The sequence below is a fragment of the Varanus komodoensis genome, unplaced genomic scaffold, assembly GCF_004798865.1.
Source record: "Varanus komodoensis strain SLA01 unplaced genomic scaffold, ASM479886v1 scaffold1, whole genome shotgun sequence".
Taxonomy (NCBI): domain Eukaryota; kingdom Metazoa; phylum Chordata; class Lepidosauria; order Squamata; family Varanidae; genus Varanus; species Varanus komodoensis.
Window position 1 is genome coordinate 113,301,510 of NW_025335268.1, and position 20,420 is coordinate 113,321,929.

The 20,420-nt window shown below is 42.4% G+C and overlaps 1 protein-coding gene across 6 annotated transcripts in view; it reads right to left on the reverse strand.

Annotated features, from left to right (window-relative positions):
• The window catches only part of ERICH3 (glutamate rich 3), a 100,732-nt gene that overhangs the window by 49,970 nt on the left and 30,342 nt on the right, over nucleotides 1-20,420 (reverse strand). For 4 of the 6 annotated variants that reach the window (XM_044440858.1, XM_044440847.1, XM_044440864.1 and 1 more), the window contains 7 exons: nucleotides 19,951-20,076; nucleotides 16,836-16,907; nucleotides 16,142-16,261; nucleotides 14,650-14,811; nucleotides 10,597-10,812; nucleotides 5,265-5,445; nucleotides 3,628-3,814 (listed from right to left, as the gene is read on the reverse strand). In XM_044440858.1, coding sequence (XP_044296793.1) covers nucleotides 3,628-3,814; nucleotides 5,265-5,445; nucleotides 10,597-10,812; nucleotides 14,650-14,811; nucleotides 16,142-16,261; nucleotides 16,836-16,907; nucleotides 19,951-20,076 — 1,064 coding nt within the window. Of the gene's footprint in view, nucleotides 1-3,627; nucleotides 3,815-5,264; nucleotides 5,446-10,596; nucleotides 10,813-11,659; nucleotides 11,843-14,649; nucleotides 14,812-16,141; nucleotides 16,262-16,835; nucleotides 16,908-19,950; nucleotides 20,077-20,420 lie in introns of those variants that run through there. The other 2 variants (XM_044440879.1, XM_044440888.1) reach the window with 2 other exon arrangements.

Consider the following 20,420-nt stretch of genomic DNA (forward strand, 5'->3'; position numbering starts at 1 on the left):
TTTTAGATCTGCAAACTATAAGTGATTACCCTAGTCTTTGTGGATAAACATTGTGGATAAACAAGCAGTACAAAGCAGATACCCCTAGTCTGTCCCCTGACCCAGGCAACCAGGGTCACCAGACTTCACATACTGAAAACAAGGCATGAAAGGTGAAACTTCGTACATTCAGCTGAGCATGTTTAGAGTTTTTGGTGTGATCATGAATCATGCCCATTGGGGTAGACAAATGCATGGGAGTTGCAGAATGTGTTCAGTCAAATGCACCCAGATGCACCCTTCAAACATTCTGAGATTTTTGATGAATTACAGTACAGAAAAACTTTAAATACATATACATACATACTTCAACACTAGATGTTAGGGACAAGGCTAGCATATACAACCTCGTGCTTTCTCCCATGCATCCTGAGATCATCTGGATAGCAACTCCAGAATAAAGCTTGTGTGTTTCAGGTTTGCTCCCAAAACATCCAGATTTCAGGCCAAAATTGAGAAGGCCAAAAGGATTAAAGCCATCTAAGAAGATGCTAATTGTCAGCTTAAAAATATGGCTCTGAATTGTTCAGTGCACTAAATAAAAATGAACCAAATTTCAAGTGTATACAACATTTCAGAAACTCAGCTGAAAGCTTGGTGTTTAGATAGCATGATTTGCTAATTTTGTAACCTTCCAAAGGTTGCAATCCAGACAGAATCCAGAGAATTTGAAAAATGGAAGAGTTCAGTAGCATTTCGGAAAGTAACACTGGTGAGCTTTCACTAGAGAGAAAAAACTCAGAAATCTCACAGGGAACTTGAAAGCCCTGACATTGTCCTTTAGGTTTGTGGTCTCTTTGTGCTCTTGGCAGAGCAGCAGAGCAGCAAAGACTGGGAGAGTATGCAGAGAGTGGCCAGGGAACTGGTGAAGGCAAGCTAGAAGCTGGGCAGAGGAGCGGGGGCTGGGGGGCAGAAGTAGCGAAGAGGAAGAGAGGCGAGGCCAGAAGAAGCAGATGGGTGGGGCCAGCAGCCTTTGAGGCTGATACAACTGCACTCAGGCATTTGCAGCGTCAACAGACATGGCGCCAACAGTGACATGACAAGGGCACTGCCCTTGTCTGCATCTCTTAGCTGAGGCCCAGGCTGTCTGAGGATTCTCTTCCCCTGGGGCATTTTTAATTTCTTGTTTGTGTATTTTGTCTGGTAGAGCTGGGTAAGTAAAGTCAGGGAAGGGTAGTGTAGGACAGACAAGGCAGGTGAAGAAGGTAGGGCATGCGAAGGGTACCCAATGTTAGGCCAGAGGCTGACAGGACTCCTACGAAGAGGGGGCCAGAACAGGGAAGATGGGTGGAAGGAGGAGGCCAGGCATCCCAGAGAAAGGAATCTATGGGAAGGAGTTGAGGTGCATGTACACCAATGCTAGGAGCATGGGGAAGAAGCAGGAAGAGCTTGAAGCAGTTCTGGGTATAGGAGGGTATGACCTGGTGGGGATCACGGAAACTTGGTGGGGTGAAAGGCAAGACTGGAATGTAAACATAGAGGGGTATCACCTGTTTGGAAAGGTCAGGAAGGGAAAGAGGGGAGGGGACGTAACTTTAAATGTAAGGGAAGGGATAGGATGCAATGAGATAGAAGATGGTACAGATGGGGATCTGGTAGAGGCAGTTTGGATGAAACTAAGGAGTTTTGACAGTGGGAGGGACCTGACCATGGGGGTATGTTATCACCCTCCAAGTCAACCTGAGCTTCTGGATGATGTCCTGATAAATCAGATTTGAAGGATATCTCAGGGGAGGGACACAGTAATTATGGGAGATTTCAGTCTCCCAGATATTAGTTGGGAGACTCACTCAGCAGTGACAGCCACAGATCATGTCGCTTCCTAGATGCTTTAGAGGGAGGGTTTTTCATGCAGATGGTCTGGGAAGCAACGGGGGGGGGGGGGATATCCTTGACTTGGTCTTGACCAACAGGGAGGACCTGATAGATGGGGTGCAGATTAGGGGAACTCTGGATGTGAGTGATCACTCCATCCTTTGCTTTGAGATCAGGGGAATGGGGATGAGCAGCATTTCAGGTATTAGAAGCTGGGCTTCAAGAAGGCCAACTTTGGTCAGTTGAAGGCCAGACTGGGGAAGGTTTCCTGGGAGAGGAGACTGGAAGGCAAGGGAGTTAGGGAGGAGGGCATGGCACTCAAAAGCGAATTCTTGGAGGCACAATACCACTAGTTAGGAAGGTGGGGAGGTGAAAGAGTGCTGCTGTGAATGCGCAATGGGGTGAAAAGAGGGATTAGATGCAAAAGGCACCTCCATAGGAAATTGGCACTTGAGCAAGTAGACAAAAGGGTGTGCTGGGAGGAGGAGGGCCGTTGCCCAAGGATTCTTCACAAGACTAAGGCTGATTATGAGCTGAGACTTGCAAAGAATATCAGGAGCAACAACAAAGGCTTCTATCAACATGTAAATAGCAAAAGGAAAGGGAGACAGGTAGTGGGACCACTAAATAAGGAGGAAGGGGATTTACTGTCTGATGTGAGGGAAGTGTGGCTTCTAGATCGAGTGGTATCCACTACCACTACTATACGACTCTGGTGCACCTGCAACTGGAGTACTGTGTTCATTTCTGGGCTCCACATTACAGGAAGGATATAGTCAGGTTAGAATAGGTGCAGCATAGGGCCACAAGGATTGTGGCCAGATTGCAGGGAAAACTGTATGAGACAAGATTGAGGGAGCTGGGTCTTTTCAGCCTGAAGAAGATGAGACTCCAAAGAGATCTGTCGGCGACATACAGGTAAGTGAGGGGGTGTCACACAGAAGTGGGTAGAGACCTGTTCTCCCCTGCAGAGGAGGGCAGGATGCGCTCCAACAGAGCAAAGCTCAGGGAACCAAGGTTCAATTTAGATGCCAGGAAGTACTTCCTGATGGTTAGGACCCCTAGGGTATGGAATGGGCTTCCACAGGAGGTGGTTGAAGTCCCGTCGGTGAGGGTGTTCAAGGATGGGCTGGACATGCACATGGTAGGAATGTCATGAGCAGAGCCGGCTGGAGCTGGGGTCAGACTAGATGGGCTGAGTGACCCCTTCTGACTCACTATGTTTCTATGTTTTTATGGTCTTTGTGTTAAAAAGAATTCTCCCTTCTTGCCTGGTCCTACTGCAATTACCATACCTCAACTCATTGTAAGGATCTGGAGCATGGGTAGTCAGGTAACAGACAAATGTACCGGAACCTAGGGAACAAGGCCAGATAAATGCATTCAATTCACAGAGTGGCTAGCATCAGGGCATGATGGCAGAGTCAGAGCAAGAAACAGTGGTCCTGCTCTAGCTTCACCATAATACTGTTCTACACAAGAGTAGTATGTCTGTATTGCTGTAGCCAGACGTATTAAGCCACACAAATCACATGAAATGTGTTCTGGCCCATTAATACTTATACTGGAACATATCTGAAAGCATTCAAAGCTGTCATGGGACTCCTTGTTATATAAGACATACAAGGATATGCTTCTGGAACCTGGAATCAGCATAAACTTGGATAGCAAAAAGATCTGGAGATACCCACCCAAAGCATGCAGGGCCCTGAGAATGGAGTCTAGTAGCAAATTCAAGTCAGATAAAGTTATATAAATGTAAATGGTTCATACCTATAGCAGGGTGATGATCTTTCTACATTGATGAAACCAAAATATCCATGCTTGCCACCCAGCCGAGTGCCCTTTCGATGCTTATATTCACAGCAAGAACTTAACCGGTCCACTTGTATCCCATTGAGATAAAACGTGAGGCTGAAGGGAAAGCCATAATGCCTCTTGGAGATAAACTGAAAAGTTTCTGCAGTTCAGGAGGGAAAAACGCAAGATAGTTTGGGCCTTCTTACCATGTTTAAGGTGGGTCAAGAGTGAATTTAAATGTACAAGAAAAGCATGTACAGCAGGTAGGAAATGGCATATTTGAACATTCTCCCTCATCAAAGGCATTTTGCATCTATGGAAAGGCAGCACTTCTGGAGAACACCAGGCTAAAACACTTCATTCTGTGCTTTTGACATGCAGGACTTTACAAAAATTCAAGTCTGAATTTTTCTATATGTAATGGCAGAGTCTAAGAATGCTCTGTGTGGTTTTCCTGCATGCTTCAGCTGGATCATAGACATGACAAGTTAACAGGTTACTCTTACCCACTGTTCTCGTTATGCTGCCACTAGATAGTACAGTGCTTTCTACCATACAACTCTGAATGTAAGAAGCAATTTTCTGCTCTCCATTTGGCAAGCCACTCCCCTTCCTTAAGCCTCAACTCATGAATGTAGCCTCCTTGGATATCTCTCTTTCTGAAAGGTTCACCCCCTATGCCTTGCTTGGGGTCAAAATTCAGCCCACCTGGAGTTCCCCAGATGACTCCACCCCATTTCCCAACCACTGGTAGGTTAGTGTTCTCATAATTTTGTGCAGTTTTCCCCTTGAAATAGGCTGGCAATAAGAGACTTAAGCTAAAATGGTTGTTCGCCTTTGGCCATGCCTGTCACTGAACTGCACCCTCCAGCTGAACAAGATTCTGCCTCCCCAGTCTAGGCTTACTTTATCAATTTACACAGTAGTAGTAGTGAATCTCAGCTACCTTTATCCTGCTTATTCCTTAACTCTTCCTCTGTTACTGCCTAGTTCATCTGATACAGATTAGGTGTGGCCTACATTTTTTCCACATTCTATAAAGCACTATGAACTGCTAGCTTAAAGAGAAAAGGTGTCTTTCCTCATCAATAACCCAATGCCATGGTACTAGATTAGTTCTACTCAGAGTGCTATGCTACCCTCATTTCCACTGTGGATTATACCTGGCACAGTTCTGCTTAAGTCAACACCATCACCATTGATCCATATTCAGAATCAAATCTCCACCATGTATTCATTTCTCCTCTGGAGCAATAAACAGATCACACTGATATAGCTTCTTATATACAGATAATTTGGTATTCATTTCATCCCTGAAAGCATTTTATTAACCATACATCTTCATCCAAAAATTAATCTTACCAGCTTTATTTTCTTAAATCAGCCTGTACATCCCCTCCTTCCATAATTTGCAAAAGTAATTGTAGCCTCATTTTCAGCAAGAAACAGTAAATCTAAACTCAGTTTGAGGCAGCTGGTATATAAGTCCCTGGACACACATAAGGAGCCTGAACTTTGAAAAACAATTTTGTTACCACTTCAATGGTTTATCCATATAAAATAAGAGTTTGCATGGATTGAAATGAACTCTTGGGCCTTTTCATGCTCACCTCCCTCCAGGAGTTTGCCTCTGTAAACACACACATTTTCTCCTCCGCAGTGTTGTTGATATATTTTTATTTCCTCCCGGTAATCTAAAAGGTCATAGGACAGGTGCACAGTTTTTCCCAAATAGACCATGGTAATATATGCATTGCTTTGTACTTGAGGCTTGTAGAACTTTCCCGTGTCCTACATCAAAGAGCACAAAACACCAGTGAAATATTTGCACTTTGTGTCCCATACCATGCTGTTTTGAGGTCCATTTTGTACTGGTGGCATTTAGCAAACACCTATTAAACATGCAACAAGATGATAGTAACTGGCAATTTGGCATAAGCAATTGACTCCATTTCCACTGAAAACAAAAGAAATTGCCTATTCTAATCGCCTATTCTATTCCAACCAAAATGGAAAGGGCTTAATAACAGGATCACAGTCAACCCACCTGGGCTGATTTTGGTGTATAGAGATTCATTCTGCAGGAAAACAGCTTCAGCCCAGGGTGCAGTGTATACTTCTGAGAAAGGTGAATTTGGAAGGGATCCAGAAATATGACTGCCAGTGTCATAATGGTTACAAACAAATGAATAATGTTGCCAGTAGCATTATCACCCTTTTATAAATTTATGGTGCAACCACACTTGGAATGCTATATTTAGTTCTAGTGGCAGAAGACACAATAAAGATATTGTAGAGCAGGGAAAAGCACAGAAATGGGCAAACAAAATTGTGAGGGGCTGTAGGAACTCCTCCATTAGGGAAAGTAACACTGAATCCCTCAGTGCATATAGTATATAGAAAGCAGATAGGACATGTTTTTGTCCATCTCTCAGGGTCATCTTAGGGTCACAAGGTCATTCAATAAAGTTGAATGGTATGAGATTCTGAGCAGATAAAAGAAAGCATTTCTTCACACACTACAGAGTTTGGAATATGTTGTAACAAGGTGTAGTGACAGCCATAAACCTGGAAGGCTTTAAAAAGAGATTAGGCAAGCCCATGGAGGATAAGTCTACGAACGCCTAGCAGTCATGTTGACTCTATACTACTTCCAGGAACAGGGGCATCATGCCTCTGAATGACTGACTATTCTGGTGACTGAAGAACAATTATAGGAGCATACTATTATCCTCATCTCCTTCTTGTGGGCAGCGTATAGGCATCTGGACAGCTACTGTGGGAGAAAGGATGTTGAAGTAGATAGAACTTGATTCTGCAGGGCGTTTCTTATGTAAAAGGTCTCAGGTTCAGCACCTGGCACCTGAAGACCCTGCCTGAAGCCTTGTAAGGCTCCTGCCAGTCAGTGTAGATTACACTGAGCTAGATGGACAAAACTTCAGACTTGGTATGAGACAGCTTCCTATAGACAGTATCCAATGGTGTCACTGCATAAGCAAAAACAGTACTACCAGAACTCCACTAAACCTTTCTATTGCACAATGAATGTTATTACATTCGAACAACTGGTTATAAAATTGGTTTTACAATTATGCAAAATGCAACTTGAGTAGGGTTCCCTGCTTGGGCACCATTTGGGACCAGGTTTCCACTAGTGAAACATAAATTGCTCTAGCAGAGTGACACAGTTAGCTACTCTGTTCCTTAATATGTGGAAATTCAGAGGAAATCTGCTGGCTTGTCCCAGGGCTAGCCAAAGACATGTTTGCTGCCTGAGGCACAGCAGTAAATAGAAACTGGCTCCCAAGACAAAATGTGCCATACTCAGGACTAATCATATTATTTTGGCACTTGAGGCTGAAAAGCCTTCCCACACCCTCCCCATGCATAGGAGGAAAAAAGGAACAAATAAATAAATATATAAAGAAATAACCATTTGTTTTCTTTTTCTTATTTCTTTATTGCATTTTTATACTGCCTGAGCAGGGCTGTCTGTTGTAAATCTACCATGCTCCTTTCTCAGACATATGGTATTGTCAAAGTCATATTCAACTGCTTTAGCCTAAAATATGTATAAAGTAGCCAATAAGCTGAAATGTTTCCTGACATAGGTAATTACAAATGTTCCTGGGGGAAATGAAACCTTTAGGAGAATGGCAACAAAGTTGAAATTAGTCAGGTTCATTCCTGACCCTCCAAAACCTTCCATATTTTCCACTTGCATAGCCCCTGATATTAATCATCATTCTAGCATGTTAAACTGGGGCCTGTTTAGCTGCAGACAAATAATATGCCCACTATCAATAATGGATGGCATACAAATCTTTTAAATAAATAAATAAATGCACTGTTTTCAGTTCTTCAGCAAAATGCAAATAAAATATATTACTCTGCCTTCTAAGAACCAAATCTTTTAAAATCAGCGTGTTTCTGTTTGGAAGTGCTTCCAGCATCTTATCTTAACTTTTTAAAAACATCTTCTCCAGCAGATACTAGAAAGAGGATACTCTTTCTTCCAGAGTTACAATTGGTAGATGAATCAATCTAGATTATCTAAAAATTGCTTAGGAAATAAGATATTGAGAAGAGTTAAGGTTAATGTTACTTCAAAATGAGATTCTGGAGCACAGATCAGAGCTATTCCCATAAACAGTGTGATATTATAAATATTGCCTTAATTTTCCAGGAAGGAAGAATCTGGATGAATCACCATTATTTTAAAGGAAATTAACTACATATTGCTTATTTATTTGTTTATTTACTGCCCAATAGCCAAAAGGCTGTCTGGGTGGTTGACAAAGTTAAAAAGATCATTCAACTAGAAACAAAAGCAATCTATAATAATCAAACATTAAAACAATAACCCCAAATAAAATGACAGTAGGCCACAGCAACCTCAGTAAAATTGTTCCAGAGATACAGCAGCAATACAATGTATAACACGGTATAAAAGTTGAGAATAAAAGTTAATTATTTAAATGCTGGGCAAATTCAGTTTTTACCTGGTGCCAAAACTAAAAAAGAGTAAGTGCCAGGTACACCTTCTTTAGGGAGCTGGTTCCATAGTTTGAGCATCACAACGAAAAAGGCAACCAGGCAACCACAATCTTCTCCTGAGAACCACCCTCTTTCCTTCCTTCAGAAGGTGCTACCTGAGAAGGACCTCAGAAGATGACCTTAGAGCCTGAGTAGGTACATATAGGAAGAGATATTCCTTCAGATAGCCTGCCCCCAACTTGTTTAGGGCTTTAAATGTGAATAATATTACTTTGAATTGGGCCCAGAGTTCAACTGGCAACCAGTGCAGCTGAGAGAAGACTGGTGTTATATGCTCTTGTGAGTCAGTACCCATTAACAGTCTGGTTTCTTTGTTTTGAATCAATTGAAGGCTCTGGACTGTTTTCAAAGGCAGCCCCATGTAGACTGCATTACTGTAATCCAGTCAAGGGTTTATCAGAGCACAGATCTTTGCTGCTAGGCTCTTTCTGTCTAGATAGGGTTGTAGTTGGTATATCAGCCTAAACTGATAAAAGGTGCTCTGTGCCACCAAGTCCACTTGTGACTCAAACAACACTTCTGGATCCAGGAGCACCCCCAAACTACAAACCTTGTCCTTTAGGAAGAGTACAACCCCATCAAGAACAGGTTGAATATCACTCAGCTAGACAGATGAACCACCTGCTAACAGCATTTTATCTATCTATCTATCTATTTATTTATTTATTAAAACATTTTTATGCCGCCCCATTCGCTGAAGTCTCGGGGCAGCTCACAACAATAAATTAAGACAATAACAATTAAAATATATACATTAGAATAAAATAAGCCGCCCTGGCCAAATAAAATTCAATAGTATTAACATTTCCACCTTGTTCAAATTGAGTCTCACTTTGTTGGCACTCATTGAGTTCAGCACCATGCTCAAACACTGATTCAGAGTGGCCAGTGCCTCACCTGGGTTTGATGAAAAAGAGAGGTAAAGCTGGGTACCATCTACATATTGATGACACCTCAGCCCATACCTTTGGATAACCTCCACCAATGGTTTCATGTAGATGTTGAATAATGCAGAGGATAAAATATAGGCCTGCCTGTGGTAATAATAAAAACAATAATGCCCCAGCAACACCTTCTCAAACTGGCCAGTCAAGTAGGATTGGAACCACTGCAATGCAGTACTTCCTACTCCCATCCCAACCAGCCTATCCAGAGGAATACTGTGGTCAATGGTGTGAAAAGACATTGACAGAGTCAGGAGAATCAGCAGGTTGCACTCTCCCTGTCTTTCTCCTGACAAAGGTCATCTCACAGAGCAACCAAGGCCTGGTTCAAAACCTGGATTTAGATAGTCAGTTTCGTGCAAGTGCATGAAGCTGTTCAGCCACCACCCACCACCCTTGCCTAGGAAGATGATGTTGGCTACAGGCCTATATTTGCTAACATCTTCTGAGTACAAAGTAGGGTTTTTGGTACAGGTGATAGGCCAGACTTGACCAAACACCTTGTCCACATCCCCAGGCCTCAATAACTAAAACTCATACAACAAAACTGGACTATTCTGGATACCTCTGTTAATGCTACTGTATTAATTGTGGTGTCAATTAATTGTGTTAATGACGAATCTGAGAGACTTTATCTTCAAAATGCTGTGCAATTTCATCACAGAAAGCTATCAATGGTTCCACAGTTTCTTTCTTTGGCCCAGATTGTAAAAGACCACAAACCACTTGGAAAAGCATTGCTGGATGGCACTGAGAAGATGCAGTGCTGGTGGAAAAGAGCTGCCTCTTTGCCACCCTCCCTGCCACAGATTAGGCTTGATAGTGAGCTCTAATTTGTATTTGATCTGACTCAGCACAAGTTTTCCTCCACCTGCACTCTAGCTGTCTCCCCTCCTTGTTCCATTGCCATCAACACAAGTATGTATCAAGGAGTTGACCAGGAAGAGGGCACTAAGGTACAATCATGTCAAGCCATCTCTACATTCTGCAGAGTGACTTGGTCTTCAACAGAAGTGCCAGTAATACTAGCCAGAAAATCCTCCAGAGCCCTCTGGAAACCATCAGGATCCATGAGCCTCTGGGGGCAGGCCATTTTAAGAGGTCCTGAACCCTTGCAGAAAGAAAAGGAGGTCTAAAGTCTAATCCTCAGTAGGAAGTGATCTGACCATGACAAGGGATTTGATGTTAGTCCCTCCACTTCCAGATCACCATCCTCCTGCCCAGTCAAGAAGACCAGGTCAGGAGTATGTCCTTTACATGTGTCAGGTCAATAGGATTAGGATTGTTTATGATTTGGGGAGGTGAGAGTTGGAGATAGACATCCCTAACAAAATTTATAGTATTTGTGTACTTCTTCATAGAAGAGCGCATCATGAAATGACTCATGGAGAAGCAAAGGGCAAAACCAAACAGAGGTGTTGGGAGGTAAAAGTTCTATTACCCTCATTAAAAATTGATCCAAACCATTAGGAGCTGTGGTTGGGCGAAACCGTCGTCCTCTCAATGTCACACCTTTCATTGCGTTGATGTTCTCACTTTTGGGTGGCAGCAAGGGTGGAATAGGTGTCACATAATTGTTAATGATGGGAAGTCGGTATGGGGATATTCCAGTTGAATAATCCATTGAACGCATAGGGTTTAACACCCCTTTGTCTCCCTGAAAATTTTTAACAGCAATTAGTATCCATCCTTAGTTTATCACTATATTTTGAACAGCAGTAAAGAGGAGCAGCAATTCCTTTTCCTAAAAGTTTCCTAAACATGTGTTTCAGTGAGTTAGGCAGAAGAAAACTCTAAGGGTTAGGAAAATGAGGAAACTCTCTGGGAAAGGGTGATAGGTGCAGAAGAAGACACTGTGCACCAGTGGAACTCTCAAACTGCTTTAAGTTACTTGAAGAAGAGACTAGTGAGAAACCCACTGTGAAGGAACCATATGACACGCTGTAACTCTGAAAAGGGGACAAAAGGTCAATCAATCAAGTAAGGGAAAAGATACCAAAATTTGCAACAAAAGAGAGTGATAGTTGTTGGAGAGTCCCTGCTACATGAGATGGAAAAATATGCATGTCAGGAAGTGTACTGTCTACCTGGAGAAAAAATCAATGATATAACTAACAGACTACCAATGCTTATACAACCTACTGACACACAACGCACTGACACACATCCCTCCCTTCTCATTCATGTAGGAGTTAATGACACTGCCAATAGAAGCTGTAAGTAAATTACATGACTTTGAAAACTTAGGGAGGAAATTAAGAACACTGAGTGCATGACCACAATTGCGCCCATCTTCCCTGCAGGAGCTCAACTGTGATCGTGGCCATCTCCCCACTGAGTACGCCTGTGTCGGCTCAGAGTTTTTTGGACTCGCCCCCCCCACAACATTCTGAGGGACAGTGAACTGGCCCCATGTTTAAAACACTGGCCATCACATGCTGGATGTGTGTGCTCAGCAGGCAACAGACCTCCCTTCCCTCAAGGTCAGGGCAGCACACCGTTACCTCAGTCCCCCTTAGCAGGGAGTCCCTGATGACGATCACCCTCCACCATCTCCTCCCAGTGGTGGTAGACAGCCATGCCCTGGCCTTCGCCTCTCCTGCAGTGGTTCAAAGAGTACTGCAAAGAGAAGGACCTTGGGGTTGTTGTAGATCACAAGTTAAACATGACCCAACATTGTGATGCAGCTGCAAAAAGGACAAATGCTATTTTGGGCTCCATTAATAGAAGCATCACCACCAGAACACATGAAGTACTAGTTCCACTATACTCAGCACTAGTCAGACCTCACCTGGAGTACTGTGTCCAGGTCGGGGCACCTAGGTTTTAAAAAGATGCGGAAAAGCTAGAAAGGGCACAGAGGAGGGCAACAAGGATGATTCGGGGACTGGAGCCGAAGCCCTGTCAGGAAAGATTGTGAGGACTGGGCATCTTCTCGCTCAGGAAAAAAAGACTGAGGGGAGATATGATAGCACTTACAAGTACCTGAAAGGCTGTCACAAAGAGGAAGGACAAGATCTCTTCTCATTCCTTCCAGAGTGCAGGACATGGAATAATGGACTTAAGAAACCAGTTTTAGACCAGACACCAGGAAGAATTTCCTGTTGAGCAATACAACAATGGGATGTATTGTCTTGGGAATTTGTGGACTCTTCCTCACTGGAGACATTCAAAAACCATTTGGACAGTCACCTAAATGGGACAGTGTAACTTAGTGTCCTGCAATAGCAGGGAATTGGACCCAAAGCCTTCTGGCCCTCTCCAACCCTACTATTCTGTTTCTATGAAGATACCTTGAGTTCCTTGAAGGGAGAAAAGGTGGTATATAAATTTAATTAAGAAGTAACATTGTCCATCAATACAGGAAGAAGTCCAACAAGCCCCACACAAACCTATGAGCCACCCGTTTATTTCAGTGTGTCATTTAGTCCTCACAAACCTGAAAACGCACTCAAATTTCCCTACAAACCAGCTCTCTGGTGTTAGTTTTCACTAATATTCACAGTTCCTTAAAGTTTATTTTTTTCTGTGCATGTTTCCTTTTATGATGCAAGGCATATGGGGAGGTAATCACACTTTGTGCACAGAGAAACATGTATGCCAGGAAAACATGTTTATAAACATGGAGTGAACATACAGAATCACCCAATTATTCCATATATTTACAAACATGTTACTCCTGTACACTGTTTCCTGAAAAAAATACTTCAGTGAACGCATTTGTTGCCTAATGTGTGCATTTGCATTTGGTAAAACATTCTAAGTCCGGTGATTATAAATATACTAATTACTCTCTCCTCTGTATTCTAGTCATGAATCTGACTAATCACATGCCAGATCAAGGAGGCTCAGTATGGAGACAATTACCAAGAAGGTGTGAAATCACTGGAATTGATTAGTAGTAAGATTCTGGACAGACAAAAGGAAGTAGAACTTCACACTGTGCTCAATCAATTTATAGAATTCACTGCTCAAGGATGTGGCAAGGGTCACTGACTTAGATGGTTTAATGGAGGATTAGACAAATTCATGAGGGGAAGATCAATGGGTATTAGCCATGGCAGCCAAATTAAACCTCCACGTTTAGAGACAGTGTAAATACCATCTGTTCTTTTTCCAGGAAACAGATCTCTGTAGCAGAGGGGATGCTAACAGAAAACGATTTTTGTCATAGTCCCACAGTGTCCTTACCTTCCAAAATCCTTGATCAGATCCCCTGTATCACAGCTGGTGAACATGTGGTTCTCTAGATGTTGCTGGACTACAAGTCCCATCATCCCTGGCCATGCTGATTAGGACTGATGGTAGATGGAGTCTAAGAACATCTGGAGAGCCACAGGTTCCCCAGTCCTGGATCACTTTACACTGAAGGTCAGCTCTCAGTCTTCAGACTAGACAAAAGGCAAGTGTCTGGGCTGACTGATTAGGAGTCATCAAGCAAACACAGTTACCCACAGAATCATATGCTGTCATCCCACGTATGTGCAGAATATGATACTAGACACAGAATTCAGCTACATTAGGAATTATTGTTTTTGTGTTTAAAAAAATAGTGTCTAGCTCACAGGATTGTGAAAATGTGCTTGAAGTACATTACAATCCTGGTGAAATTTCAGAACCCAGAGCAATTGCTGAACAAGATTTCCTTTGTAAGAGAGGTGGGTTCCACTGATTCTCATAATTCCTTCATCCACCCCATGACTAGCAAAATGATGATGAAATGATGTTAAATGACAAAAATCATATGAAAAACTGCAGACAAGAAGAAAAGAAGTTGTAACTTTGCTTAACTGGGTAATGCAGTTAGCAAAGCCAACCATTTCTGGCACATTGCTAGCTGGGCTAGGAGAATTTGCTAGTAAATGACAGCTTTTATGTTCTTGGAGAAAGGAATAGAGTAGCAGCTGCTGAGGGTTCAGAGTGTGAAAAGAATCAAAGCAGTGTACCTGCCTTGATTTTGCTTGGAAAAGTTTAAGCCAGGCTCCTCACTTAGGGAAGCATCCCTAATTTGAAGCCTTGTTGTATTCCTAATGCCTAGTTCCTGTCAGCCATACTGGATAGGAAGGGAAACAGCCTCTAAAACTTCATGTCTTGGCCTAAATGAAAGAGGCTGATGATTTCATTTTAGTTCCCAAAACTGAAAAAAACAAAGTCAAATATTTGAGAAATGTGCTTTGGTACAACTCTAGCATTGTAGAAGTATCTGAGCAATGTGATATGCTTAATTACAACCACCCACCCACCAGACCAACAACAAATTCTGCAAAGGCACAATGTGACACAGAGATGATACAGCACAGTGTTAACCATCAAGCGGATTAATCCAAATAAATACATTCCTTAGGCATTAAGAGAAAATCATCCAACAGCTAGCTTGCTTGCTTTCTACTATCCAAAAAAGGTATAGTAAGTGAACTGTTATGTTTGAAGGTACTGAACAAATCCATAATCATTCTTTCTATTACAGGGCTTGTAAAAAAGAGGAAAGTCTAACCCCACTGGCCAAGTGATGCTCTTTTTCAAGGGTGAGGAACTTGGATCTGGAACTCAAAGCAGCCTTGGGTGCAGATTCTGTTGTGGCATTGCTGTAAAGTGGCTGCAGTCGGATGGGATGCTGTATGTTTCCTGGTGCAGTGCTTGGTCGAGGATAGGAAACCTGGACAATTTAAATAAATGGAGGGGAGGGAACACTTAAGCCACACAAATTACTGAAACCCAAATGTCATTCTGTGCACGAGACTTGGAACATCTGTTTCAAAATGCGTATGCAAGTCCTGCACACAGTAATGTATATGCATTGAACTAAACACAAATTGTGTGTAACAGTTCACAGAATCAGACCAGGTGCTTTGTATACTCTCTTGTACATGGACAAATCTAATATTGGGAAATTGTGTAGATGGTGTTTGTATAAGAGATTCACTGTGAAACAAAGCAGCTTAAAAATACTGTCCTTCTACAACTACAGCATAAAGCCATTGATATAGCATAAGGCAGAGGCGGTGGACCTCTTTCAGTCTAATAACAAAATTCCATAGTTCTTGGGAGACACATTACCAGTGATGAATGGGAACAAACCCCAAAATGGCAGGAAAATACTGTATATAAACAAAACAGCAGTACATTTTAGCTTAGGAAAAGCAGTTCACCCTTCATGTGGGGAGAAAGAGTGGAGCCTGGGGAAGGGGACATGTACATCTGAGGAGCCTTGGAGGGGTCTCAAGGCAGGCTTGATTGATCCCTGGTCCTGATATTCTGCCTGCCTGCAGGTGTGCTTCTGGGTGGATAAGAGCAGAAAGCCAATAGATCCAACTCTAAGAAAACCAATGTGGCATAGAAGCTAAGGCAGGGGAAGCGCAAAATATCTTTTGCCTGAATCAAAGGAAAAGATGGCAACCTCACCACTATTCTGTGTACAGATCCCAGTGAGACTGACAGCTGAATCTTAGCTCAACAGTGGTGACAGGTCAGCAACCTCCATCACACATGTACAGCTCTTTCTTCACCAGAGGGAAACAAAGAGAAGAGCTGAAAACAAATAGCCAGGGAGTCGCCACTACTATTCTCCATCTTGCCAACAAACACATACCAGCATCTGCTACCTCACTTTGCCCAATAGTAGGGCTGGCACTGCAAGTCTGCTGGACCTGAACCAGTGAAACCCTACATTCTAATCCTCATTTGGCCTCAAGTCATACTGGATGGCCATGGATAAGTTCTGCCTGATCTGTTTTGCAGGATTGCTGTCAGCATAATATAAGCCAAATGTGTATGAATCCCTGAACGACTTGCTGGAAGGATAAGAGTGCAATGTGACTGATAGATAAAACGCTGTACTTTTCTCCCAATGCAACAATGTTGGAAGACTAAACATGATTTCTATTCAAACAGGGCTGCAGCCCATGGTGGTATAACTAGGAAACCCTAAGTAAGACAGAGCTGTAACCAGATAATTTTCAGCCTACAGATCCTCATTATAAACTCACCAAATGATTTGAGTGCCCTCTGTTGGCTAATTTGTGGCGCCCAAAGTGATTTCTTGGTACATTGGGTGGGTGGGGAGAAAGCAGGTGATTAGACTCTTCAGTTACCCTTCTTCGTTCCACCTAGTTGAAGGGAAGATTGAGAGGACTGAGAAAATGGCCCTGTTAGAAAATCAAAATGCTACTTTGCTGTTTGGGCAAATCTGTAGCTTTACTGGGCACATCAGGCAATGCAGCCAATACTTCCAGACCTCAGAGGAGCACCTAGACTAGCAACAGTCTTGAGAGAGTTGTGAAGAGACCAGACCACACCAGAACAGGTCAAGTAATAAACCATCACACAGTATCACCAGATGTGCATGAAGAACAGAATGTGTATATGTGAGGGAGGGTGGGTATGAGTGGGTGTGTGGGGGAAAGTAATAGTGCAAAAACTGAGTGAAAGTCACCATTTACAGCATAACTTCCATCAACCACAGCCCACACAGCCAATGCTCAGCATTTGTGGAAATGGTACTGCAAAATGTCTAGATGGCAATAAGTTGCCTACTGCAGGGGTGCAAAATCTGACCAAGCATACATTTCTCAACGTAATTCTTCTCATCCATGGCATTGTAAGTTCTACTGCTAGGACACAGAGCCATATTCATGGAATAGGTTTTCAGCATCTTGCATTATACAAATGAAAAATACCTACCTTGATTCTGTGAACACGTTCTCTCCTGGCAGAGTTTTCAAGTTTTCGTTTTATCTCAGCCTGGTGATGATGCTAGTGGGGTTTAAAAGAGAAAAAGAAAAAGTAAAGAAGAAACTGCATTCACAATAGTATTACATTGTCACAGGAAGTAGTAGGGGTTAGGCTAATTCTCATCACCACTCTTCAGATTATATTCTGTCCATGGTGGTTTCCTGCAAAAACCACAAGACCAAGAGACCAGGTTTCCTACCATCACCACCAAATGATTCTTTCAGTATGTATAACACTAAACTATGTGACTAAAACACTCAGACTACAATTTTCAGATTCAATTTGGGCAGACAAAAGAATTCTTGAGGGAATTCTTGCCACCAGGGCCAACTGTCATCAGCTATCCTGTAGGTAAGGAAGGGAACAAAAGAGTTTGTTTGTGCTGGACTTCCTCCCCCTACACAGGCCAACTGCCACCAACCTCACTGTGGAAAGGATCCTGAGAGCTCCATTCCATTACAATGATAATGTTTGGTGCAGTGGAGGAGGGAATAAAAGCAGCTTCCAGGCAACTTGACTCTTCAACATTCTTGTTTTATCATGTGTGTCATTGCACCTTATTACATACTTAACATCAAAGCTAAATATGAAAAATGGGACATTTTTCTAACATTGATCTCATTTTAAACTGCATGCCTAGTGTTCAGAGCTGAAATGAGAAAGGTTGGTGCCACTCATACATCAAGATTTACCAGGAATAGTATCAATGTTTTTCCTGAAAAAGGTGAGAAAGAACTGCTGCAATCAAGAATAATGGTTAAACTAAAGGCAACAGCATTCATGCAACTAGTCCACAACTACTTTTGACAAGAAGGCCAGTGCATGTTTATGCAGAAGTAAGTCCCATTATGCTCAGTGGTGCTCAGACCTAGGTACTTGTGAACAAGTTTGCAACCTAAACTTCCAAAACTGATCAGCTAGAGGAGCCTTTCCCAACTGGATGCATTCCATTAACCTGAGACATTACTATACTGGCTGGGAATGCTGACAATTGTAGTTCAACACAGCCAGAAGTCACCAGACTGGGGAAGTCTGAAATTGAGACTTCAGCTCCATGATCATTCTGTCCCTTCCTCTGCTTCTCAAAGCCCGTGATCAGAGACTACTGAATCCCACCCCTTTGCACTTAATGCCTTTGCCCACAATCCCCATTGATTCAGACCATTTTCCCAGCCTCTCTCAGAAAAGGGACTGGGGAGAAGGGAATAGCAAATTTCTTTGTACTCCAAACCAGGTAAAATGTTTCCTTTGTCTTCATTCGTGTCTTGATGGGGATTCTAGCAAATAGAGGAGATGGAGAAAGGGAAATACAAGTCCACAACACAATCCTCTTGGTAAATCCCATGGGTAAACAGTTAAAGACCACTGGGCTAGGTGATCCATAAGAACTCTTCAAAGGCCCTGGCTGTACAAGGTGTCTCTGTTGTGACAAGTTATCTGCTGGCTTGGGGAAAAGGAAGATGACAACCCACTGCTAAATGACTTCCATGTTGGTGTGTGACTGAGAAGGTACTTCCCTTAGAATTCCATGGTTCTAAGACAGTTGGTCTCAACTGCTGCTTTATGCCTATGTAAGAAAAGCAACAAACGGGTGTCTCAGACATGCCAAGTCTCGGTGGTGCATAAAAGCTGAGATCTTAGTAGACTTTGATGGGTCTGCCCCTGAGCACTACTATCCGAGGTTAACAGCTGCTAATCTTGTATGATATCAACCATGGGAGACAGACATCAGCATCACAAAGGGGAATAGAAGGCAGGAACAATCTAGTGGGTGGAACAAAGCCAGAATGAGGCCTACCTCCAGCTGTGCTTCTACCTTCTGTGGGAATGAGATAGTATTTGTGATTCCCTGTCCTTGCTCAGTTCTCACTTCCATGCTTCACTGTTCTTGCTGATTTTCCATGATTTTGGTGTTTGTGTGGATAGAAGTAAGCATCTCTATGATGGGCTGTAATAGATTCTGGAATACACTGATGCGACATAACCTCCTGCTGCCTTGCCTTCAGGAGATGACCATGTAGAACCTGCTGGCCATAGGGAGCCTTACATTCTGAGATGGCTGCTAGCTTTTCATTTCTGGCCAGTTACAGGTTATTCCACTATCCTTTCTTCCTCCTTTAATTTCCTTCCCTGCCGATATGAAATTACTGGAGAAAGTTTTCTTGTTGCCATTATTTATATAACATTTATTTCAAAGGCTCTCATGACCTGTTGACAAATAGGTGGTAGACAACCTATATGTTCAGGAGAATTCAAAGCATCCTCCTGAACATATTACAAGTTAGCCAATCTAGAATGAATGAAATCTGCTGATTCTGTCCTCACAATCACTAAGAAATTGTATTGGAACACTAACAGTCCTTAAATTTAGAAAAGGGAAGGGCAATATGTTGCCCCCTGGCACCAATGTGCTCCCAGGCACTTTTCTTGAAACCTGCCAAGGTGTCTTACCTCTCCCACTTAAAAATAATACATCTTCTTACCAGGAAGTAGGACAGCTGTGACTAGGTTTCTGCTGGTGCTGAAAACTTACTTCAGACAAGTTGTTTAGCGTGTAGGGAACTCTATGTAATCTTTGGGGCAGGAAACTATTCTTTTCCCATGGTTTCCATGATAGCCATTTTGTGGTGGTGTCCACAAACAGACTGCCAAAACGTTTACCTACTTCTGCTTAACAGAGGCAGTTCAATTGGGATTACTTCCTTTCAAACATTATGTTCAAACAACCAGGGTGACTATTCCTTCTCTTTTAACTTTTTTTAGAAAGTTCTTATAGTTTTTTAATGATCTCTTTGCTCATCTTTACTAATCTATAACAATTCCTTAACAGCTCTGCTAGTGTGAGAAATAGGTGGTTAGAATGCATTGATAACCTTGCTGCTAAAGTTGTGGGCTCCTATATCCACAGTGTTCTCATGTTAATGAAGTTATGCTCTTCACTACCAAAACAAAAAGTGAATTTTGCATGGTATTCTCCCAACAGTAAATTATCTCAACAATTCCGAATGAAAATGTGAATATTCCTTTCAAAGAGCCTTTACGAGTAGCCATAATGTATTCATACTTCCATGTCGAGGACCTTGTGGAATATGGCCTGCGCCAAACATTCTCGAATATATTTCTGATTATCCTTCCTCATGGCATTTAATCGGTATTCTTTCTCTGAGATTATTCTTCCACTTCTTGAGATCTGCCATGAAAAATTAAAATGTAAGTATGGAAGGTGGTGGAAGATACAAAATGAAGGTTATCAACATGTGCATATTGGCAAATCCAAGATATTTTAAAGGCCCAGGTGCAGATGGAAATCAGCACTGAATGTACATTCAGTATCAGTAAATATTCCATACGTATCTCAGTGTGTTTGCAGGACATTTTCATACATGCATCAGAGACACTTGATCAAAGTGCTCATGTGCCACATTGCACTCAATAAGGTAAAGATGGTTAAAGAATCACTGGCTGACTTTCCCTGCCATTTTTCTTCCCTTTCTCCTTACCTTCAAACAGAGGGTGTCTTCAGAGGACAGTATT